We start from the raw sequence: 9,140 nt of genomic DNA on the forward strand, positions 1-9,140 counted from the left end.
CCACAGTATCCAGTAACCATAATTTAGTTAACCATTCCTATAATGATGGACATTTAGGTTATTGCTGTTTTTTCTGTCTGTAACACACTATGACTAATATCTTTGTAGATGAATTTTTATACACATCCCTGATTATTTCCTTATAATGCCATCTGAGAAATATTTAATAATATTTTTGTGCATATTATTTTTTATTTTTTTAACATTTATTCATTTTTTGAGAGTGAGAGAAACAGAGCATGAGCAGAGGAGGGGCAGAGAGAGAGAGAGAGAGAGAATCAGAAGCAGGCTCCAGGCTCTAAGCTGTCAGCACAGAACCCAACATGAGGCTTGAACTCACAGACTGCAAGATCATGACTTGAGCTGAAGTCAGATGCTGAACCAACTGAGCCCCAGGAGCCCCTATTTGTGCATATTATTGAATTGCCATCTTGAAAGTTTTACTCATACATCTACCATTTGTATTTCAAAGTTCCTGTTTCTCTAATCATTGTGTGGTTATTAAAAAGAAACAAATAACGTTTAATAACTTGACAAGTGAAAAAACTACTTAAAATTTTTTTTTTCTAATATTTATTTATTTTTGAGAGAGAGAGAGAGAGAGAGAGAGAGTGATCAGGGAAGGGGCAGAGAGGGAGGGAGACATAGAATCTGAAGCAGGCTCCAGGCTCTGAGCTGTCAGCACAGAGCCTGATGTGGGGCTCGAATTCACGAAACATGAGATCATGACCTTAGCTGAAGTCAGACGCTTAACTGAGCCACCCAGGTGCCTCTTGAAAAAACTATTTTTAATTTGCATTTCCTTAAAGTCTAGTGAGGATTTCATGCATTCATTGGCCATATGTATAGCTTCTTTTGCAAATCTATTATTTATACCCTTTGCCATTTTTGTGGTTCCTGATACATATTGCCTGTTGCTTGTGAAAAAGGCTGGTTAGTTTAAGCTCTAGTATATATCTTTCTTTTATGTGAGTTGGCTTATATCTCTTGGTCATTAGAGTGCATATATATTTTTTTAGATAAGGATATTCATGGGGTGCCTGGGTGGCTCAGTCAGTTGAGCGTCCGACTTCGGCTCAGGTCATGATCTTGCGGTCTGTGAGTTCGAGCCCCGTGTCGTGCTGACAGCTCAGAGCCTGGAGCCTGCTTCAGATTCTGTGTCTCCCTCTCTCTCTGCCCCTCCCCTGCTCATGCTCTGTCTCTCTCTCTGTCAAAAGTAAATAAACATTAAAAACAATTTTAGATAGGGATGTTCATTCATGTTCAAAGGTAGAGTGAAGAGAGCTGAAGATGTTGGAGGCAGAAGAAATATAGGAGAATTTTAAATTATGGAAGAGGTGTGAGATGAAGTGGAAGAAACTCAAAAGCAGGATGCATTGGGAGATGGGGCATTTTGGATTCAGGAAACATAATATGATATCTATTTTATTCCTTTCCTGGGCCTCATCCTCTGAGACATCATCCTTTAATTACAGTCTTTTCTAATGTTTTTTTTTTAAATTTATTCTTGAGAGAGAGAGAGAGAGAGAGAGAGAGACAGAGGGAGGGGCAGAGTGAGAGAAGGACACAGAATCTGAAGCAGGCTCCAGGCTCTGAGCTGTCAGCCCAGAAGCCCATGTGGGGATCAAACTCACAAACCGTGAGATCATGACCTGAGCCGAAGTGGGACACCCAACTGACTGAGCCACTCAGGCGCCCCAATTACAGTCTTTTAAAATAATCTAAGATTGTTTTTGTTTCTGATCAGTGTCTTCAGGGCTAGATGGCGAATAAAGGGGGAAAAAATGAATGAACAAAAGATATTGATTATAAGGTCATTTATTTGCTAATTTTGATACAATGCTGTCAGCAAACCATATGGGTAAACATTTTATAGACTTAGTGGATCATAGGTTCTAAGAGCTTCTTATGGAATCAAGCATATGTTAGATTTGTATACTTTCTCTCCTTGATAATTATTCTGATTGCTTATTTGAGCCAGACACTCTGAAAACTCTGTGTAAGGAGTGGGATTTAATAGAAGTTTGCTGAATCAATCAATGAATGAATCTATGGCATAGATTTAGTTGCACTCAGACATTAGCAAAGAGTCACGAATCTACTCTGATTGGGTGCTAGAAAAATTATTTTAAGTTATGGCAATATCTGAGATTATCTTGAAGGATACAGTTTTAGGATAAACTTGAAATATGTTAGGAAATATGAAGCAGAATAATCTGCATCTATGAATTAGTGATATTTTATGATTATAAGGTGGTATTGAGGAGTCTCGTACTCACTGTTGTCACATTATAAAAAGCCAATGAATCAACTGAGGAAATCATCATCTGTTAAAAATATGAAAGGAATTTTTCTATTTTTAGTGACAGGTAAATTGCGATAAATTGTGTCATGAGAAAATCCATTTTGTTACTTGGAAGTAGCATCATATGGTAGCATGTTTGGTGTGATATTTCTTTGGTGGCAGCTCCCACTGCTGAATACTTTCTTATTTGCATTTGTGGAAACCCAAGAAGGGAATTTAGAAGATTATTATTAATCTGCATCTGCATGTGTGTATGTGAACACTAGGGTGGTTGGGAGGGAAGAAGCCTGGGACATGTTAAGATGCATGAAGTTCCTTGGAACTTCACCTGCAATCGTGATAACGATTCATTGCTTTTTGGTGCTTGCCTCCCTTTGCAGTACTGGGTTCTCTCCCTGAAGGTGGTCCTGCTTATCTTCTGAGGCCTGGGGGGCTAATGTTTGCTGTGCATGGGCAGGATCTGTACCAGGCAGATGTTCCCTGGTGGAATGTAATGCTTGGCTGTCATCGAAGGAGATAGGATGATCTGGGTTTGATGCTCTGGCTGATCGAGCTTGATTTTGCTGCTCTGCTTGGGTCATGTCCATTTGCTGCAGTATCTTTTCTTGCAGGTACTGGTACAGAGGACTAGCATAGACTGCACCCCTCTCCACAAAACGGGGCTCTTTGTCCATCTGTGTCTTCTCTTCAAGGCCTGACTGGGGGACTGAAACATCATATCCTTTCTTGGCTGGATTTTGTTGGTCATTGGCTTCTCCTGCCAACTCTTGGGGGATTTCATCCTCCTTCAATGTTGTAGGTTCCTCTCTTTCAAGTTGTGTCTTGGGAGAGGCTGAATTGTCCTCATCCAGACTTTTTACTCGAGCCTCCTGGGTCTCTGGTACTCCACCTTCCTTTCCTTTTGTACTTGGGCTCTGGGCCTTTAGCGTTTTACTGCTGTCTTCCTTTGCAGGGAGCTGCCTTATGGAAAGCTGGTCAGTGAAGCCTACATCCAGGGTACCTGGGATTTCTGTCTCCAGCAACTTTCTGTTTTCACCACTTGCTGTGGACTCCTGTGCCTCTGGATGTCCATCAGGGTGCACAGCTGGACCTGGGCCCTTGGTCCCTGAGCCCTGACTCCTGTGATCTTCTCTGGCAGCCCATTCTGGTTCCTCGGGGAGCCGCTTATCCTCTCCCACTGCCGGCACCATGACCTCCTGAGTTCTTTCCTCACCCAGTGCTACTTGTTTCTCAGGGTCTGGGTTATTATTGTGACTTCTTTCCACAGGCTCTCTGAGAGGGTCTATTTGACTCTGGGCATCCTCTTTCACAGGCAAGTCAGTAGTCTCTGAGCTGCTGTCACCATCCTCTGGAGCCAGGCTATTGGGAGTTTTGGGAGAACTGTCATTATTCTGTGTGAGTTTGGGCTCAGGATCCTTTCTCTGGTAACCATCGTCCTCCTTGACTGGCTTGTCATGAGTCTTGGTGACCCTCTTATTTTCTTCTCCAGACTGGTTCTTGAGTGGTTCCAATTCTTGTGTTCTTTCTCTTGCTCCTGGTGTCCCTTCTGCTACAGTGGCATTTTTGATGCCCTTAAGTGCTTCTGCTATGCATTTCTCAGCATGTCTTGCCTCTTCTGGAGTGACTCTTCCTTCAATCTCAGGATGGTTTTGATTTCCTCTTTGTGAGCTTAACCTTTTGATCTTAGAACCTTTTAACCTTCCTTTTGATGACACCTGGAGTTCCTGATACTTTCCATCCTGTGGTTGGTCTTCCAGAGTTGGTAGCTGAATTTTTCTCTCATTTTCTTTTCCCCCTGCTGTTCCATGGGCTTTGGAGCCTCTCCTCTCTTTCCTTACAGCTCTAACATCAGGTGTTTCTGAAACATTTATGCTATCACCTTGGTCAGGCAGGTTCTTTGGTTCATGTTCTTTTTCTTGTGCTGGTGGCTCTTGGGTCTCAGATGTTCTGCCATCATCCCTGGGTTCAACTGTATTCTTTGTCTCAGGTGGTGTCCTACCAGCATCCTCTCCTGGTTCTTGGTTCTCAGATGTTCTATCATCATCCTCAGGCTCAACTGGTTTCTCTGTCTGCAAGGATTTCTGGTCAGCTTCTTGTTCTGGCAGGTCAGTGTGTTCTGAACTGGGATCATCTTTCCCTGGCAGTGATAGTTCTTGTGTTTTAGAATGTTCCTTAATACCCTTTTCTGCTGCAACTTCCTGATCTTTGGCAGGCCTCTGTGTTTTTTCTGGTAGATCACTTTGGGTTCTCAGTTTCCCTTCCTGTTCTCCAAATTGATCTCTTGTCTTAGTGCTACTTTGCTCCCTGACTGGTTTATCTCCATCCCTGGGACTGTCCTTATCCTGTCCCTTCCCCTTTGTGGGACCGCCGATCTGTTCTGATTCTGCTCTTGACTTGTTGCTCTCAAGTTGAGCCCCACTGTCTCCTGTAGCTGGTGTACCTTGGGCTGTTTTCTGGCTCCATTGATCTTTCTCCAGGTGTTGGTTCTTAGAGTCATTGTGCTCAGATGCTTCTACTAGCAGCTTGTAAGTCTTGGTGTTTCCCTGTGGGTCAACTCCATTGTGTTCCCTTTCCTTAGGGCTGAGCTGAGCTGATAAAGCCATTCCTGAAGGAGGTGCCACCCTGTCTTGAGTTGCTGCAGTTTGCTCTGTCCACTGGTCAGTGCCACTGGTGACCTGAAGATCCATACCGCTTGGCTTCTTCTCTGGTTCAGACACTTGTCTGAGTTCTGATTTTAGTAACGATTGTATATCAAGGTAACAGAGGTTCAACAAGTTGAAGATTGCAAGAACAAATTCATCAAAACTGATGGTGCCATTGCTGTGGATATCCAGAAGGTTCAAGTTTCTCTCCACAGCAAGAATGGCATGTGGCTGCATGAAAACACAATGAGGAATCAGCCTGTTTATATGTGGTCAAGTGCCCTGAGCATCTACATAGCTCCCAAGAATCCACCCCCCCTTTTTTAAACTTCTTCTTTAAGAACTAGTGAAATTTCCCAAAACAGTAAGAACTTGTTGATTCTGGATCCCATTTTTCATTAGAGAGCTATGCTAAGAAAGAGCTTTTTTTTTTTTTAAATGTTTATTCATTTTGGTGGGAGGAGGGGCACAGAGAGGGGAACAGAGGATCTGAAGTGGGCTCTGAGCTGGCAGCAGAGAGCCTGATGCAGAGCCAAACTCATGCAACTGTGAGATTATGAACTGAGCTGAGGTCAGGAGCTTAACTGCCTGAGCCACTCAGGCACCCTAAGAAGGAGCTTTTACATCACTGTGAGTTGCATGTATAATGGTTCGTGACACCTCTCAGAACCTACTCTCCTGAAGCATAGTCCCAGAGGAAAGCCTCATTTTTCTCTGTAAGATTGATTAAGCAATTACACAGAATAGGGAGTTAAGACTGGAAAAAGTTATTCAAAATCAGTGAGTACCGAGAGCTGGTAGCCAAATGTAAAACAAGCAGGGATTACTTAAGCCCATCTTGCATAGATTATGGAGACAGAGTAAGTGGGGGAGAATTTCCACAGCTCTGTGAACACCTCACCTGAAGAACGTCCCCAAACTCGCCCTGGATGAGCCGTTTCAGCTCTGTGCAGGTCAGTGTTGCCTCATCACCAGCCTCCCGGGCATACTTGTGGAATGTCTCAATTACACAGAGGACATCTCTCAGGAGCCGAGACATCTTTCCCAACTCAGGAGACTGTGAGAAAGAACAAACAAAGCTCATTTCCTAGGATGGGTCTTTCAGGAACGAGATGCCGAGGTTGTTCTCTTTCCTGTCTCTCCCTCTGCTCCACTGGTATCATCTGCTCTATTCTGTATCTCAAGATACAGTATCTAAACTTCAGTGATTTAGTTTTGTACTGGATAATGTAGTGAGATCAGATCTGACACAAGTAGGTATTAGAAGTGACACTTCACCCCACGTTGTGGAGGACAGCGACACTCATGTGTTCAGAGAAAGTGTTATTGCAAAAGGAAGTGGAAAAAGAACACAAACGTAAGTACTGAAATGCACAAATGAAGCCAACAGAGTGGGACCAATCCTTCCAGCCTTATCTGAGAGTGTCCACCTGTTTTTTTCCTACCTTGGTTCAGTCTAACTCCTCTGCTTAGGAAAGCATAACTTTGTTTTTATTTTTATTTTTGAGAGACAGAGCATGAACATGGGACCGACTGAGAGGGAGACAGAGGGAGACACAGAATCTGAAACAAGCTTCAGGGTCTGAGCTGTCAGCACAGAGCCCGACACAGGGCTCAAACTCACAAACTGTGAGATCATGACCTGAGCCGAAGTTGGATGCTTAACCGACTGAGCCACCCAGGTACCTTGGGAAAGCATAACTTTTAAAGTTAGAAAAGCTTATAGATGAAAGAGAAGTAATGCCAAGAAAATCAACCCCTGTATCTGCAGGCTGAAGGAACATATTTTTACCAAGAAGACACGGCTCAGTGAACTCACTGGTAAAACAAATAGAATCCTGACCCCTTGGTCTTTACCCACCATTTAAATGACTATGTATTTTCATTTTAGTATAGCTCTGAGTCCCATGTCTTGTTAAAAAATGTTCATGCCTATGTCATACAGTTTATATTTTTTAAAAAAGACAATGATCAGAGAAATTTCATAAGCAAAGATTCATGTGGGGGGCTGGAGATCCCAGTTTAGTGGGATTAATAGTGGTCAAATTAGACTTGGGGTATATCTCCTCTGGAATCCTTACACAATCTCCCAGATAAGCAGAGCAGCAGCTGAGATCCAAGCTCAAGCATATGGTCTATGAGACTTACCTTGTTCACGAATGAGAGCAAGTAGAATAAAATGAACAGCAGACTGTGAGCTGACAACAAGCACTGAAACCTTTTATTGAGTCCCTAATTGCACAGTTACGAAGGAGACACCCTCTGGGTCTGATGCCCTGATTCATCACCATCAAACCCAGTCTCTCTTCCTTGTCTACTCTCAGCTTCTCTTATTTTTATTTCCTTCTTTAAGAAGCTTCAGTTAAGTCTTAGCTTCAGACTCATCAGAAGGAAGGAGAGAGGATATCTTGTTTCATTTACTCACTTTTGCAGGTTATAGTTTTGAGGAATCTTGAGGGTGGTGCTGGCTTTTTTTCTTTTTTAACCTAAGGGCACAATTATATTTCTGTTTGTCAAATCATAGGGCTGGCAGGGACACCAGAAGTCATCTGATTCCTCCCTCTGCCCACAGGATGGACTGTATTTGACCCAGTCAAATGGGTATCAATCATATGTTTAAAAATAGAGGCCCCATTGAACAATGTGACCAGAGTGGAGACACCAGTTGATTGAAGTGTTTCAATGTTCTGCTCTCCTTGCCCAGAGGCAGAGTCAGGAAAAAAAAAAAATCTTGCTGGGTGTGCAGAACTTTGCTTACCTAGGATGTGCTAGTTTTAAAAAGTGATTGATATCTGCTCTTTAAAGGTGCTTTTTATATCCAAGGAGCTTAGAAATGGGCATCTATGTTCCTGTATTCTTTCTTGTAGAAGGAAAAGGGATACCTAGAAACCACCAATCTGAGGACAGGTGGGAGAGACCTGAGATGCTAAACTGGCAAATATTTTTATTACCTTTTAGATCTGGGTCCCTCTTCACAGAGAATATTTAATAGCAGAATTATATTTGGTTATTTTATTATATATTTAAAAAGAGAACCGAGTATGTTTTAAAACATTCTTGCCTGTTTGTAAAGGGATGTAAGAAACAGACCCATGAAGACAAGCATAAAAGGCAAAGACCAAGAGAATGGAGGGGTGGAGATGGGGATAATTTTACAAGAAGACTGGCTAAGAGAAGCATCGATATTGAGCAAAACCTTGTTCTGATCTTTCTGACAATCAAAGCAAGTACAAGGGAACTGAGTGTTGGGGGTGGGGGGGGGGGAAATCCATGTTGATAGTCCTGGCCTGTAAAAAAAGTTTCTCAGAATTCCCCTACAAGACAGAGGCTTCCTCCTGAGAATTGGGGTTGGCATGTGAAGGTCATCTTAATTCTGATCAGTCAACATCTCCTGACAACTGGCTATTTCTCAGCCACTGTGCCAGGCAATGGGGTGTTTAAAGTTGAGTAAGTTCTTAGAGGGTGTTATGCTAGGTGAAATTAGTCAGAGCAAGACAAATATCATATGACTTCACTCATATGTGAAATTTAAGATATAAAACAGATGAACATAAGGAGGGGAAGCAAAAATAATATAAAACAGGGAGGGGGACAAAACATAAGAGGCTCTTAAATACAGAGAACAAACTGAGGGTTGTTGGAGGGGTTTGGGTGGGGGGATGGGCTAAATGGGCAAGGGGATTAAGGAGGACACTTAATGGGATGAGCACTGGGTGTTACATATGTAGGTGATGAATCACTGGATTCTTACTCCTGAAATCTTCATTGAGTTAACACTCTATGTTAACTAACTTGGATGTAAATTAAAAAAAAAACAACCCAACAAATTAAAAAAGAAAAGAAAATGTAAATATGAGAATCCAGCTAACTTAAAGCCAAAAATTAAAGAAATTTGCAAGTATAAAGCAATGCCATTCTTTTTGAGATTTTTATTTTGAGAAATACAGTTATTTTTCATTAAAAATACAGACATTAAAGCAACAATAAAGTATTAAATATAGAAAATATTTCAGTTTAATAAAGTATATTGCCTTTTATTTTGACTCATCAAAAATTGGGTATTCAGGTAAATCAAACAATCTGTATAGTGGGCAATTGCAAAAATCATCTTTTATCATTCTAGAATGTCCAAAGAAATAAAATATGAAAAATCACTGTTAAAAAAAAAAGTTGAGTAAGTTCTGTCTTCCTGC

General features: G+C 41.8%; 1 protein-coding gene across 1 annotated transcript; it reads right to left on the bottom strand.

Annotated features, from left to right (window-relative positions):
• Window positions 1–2,349: 2,349 nt before the first annotated feature.
• Window positions 2,350–7,139, bottom strand: TCHHL1 (trichohyalin like 1). Its single transcript, XM_043576349.1, has 3 exons — window positions 7,096–7,139; window positions 5,849–6,004; window positions 2,350–5,178 (listed from the first exon to the last, which is right to left on the bottom strand). Exons 2-3 carry the CDS (start codon window positions 5,984–5,986, stop codon window positions 2,653–2,655), a joined length of 2,664 nt encoding a protein of 887 aa, XP_043432284.1. The 5' UTR covers window positions 5,987–6,004; window positions 7,096–7,139; the 3' UTR covers window positions 2,350–2,652.
• Between the last annotated feature and the right edge of the window lie 2,001 nt (window positions 7,140–9,140).

This window comes from Prionailurus bengalensis, chromosome C1 (genome assembly GCF_016509475.1).
Source record: "Prionailurus bengalensis isolate Pbe53 chromosome C1, Fcat_Pben_1.1_paternal_pri, whole genome shotgun sequence".
In the NCBI taxonomy this organism is placed as follows: domain Eukaryota; kingdom Metazoa; phylum Chordata; class Mammalia; order Carnivora; family Felidae; genus Prionailurus; species Prionailurus bengalensis.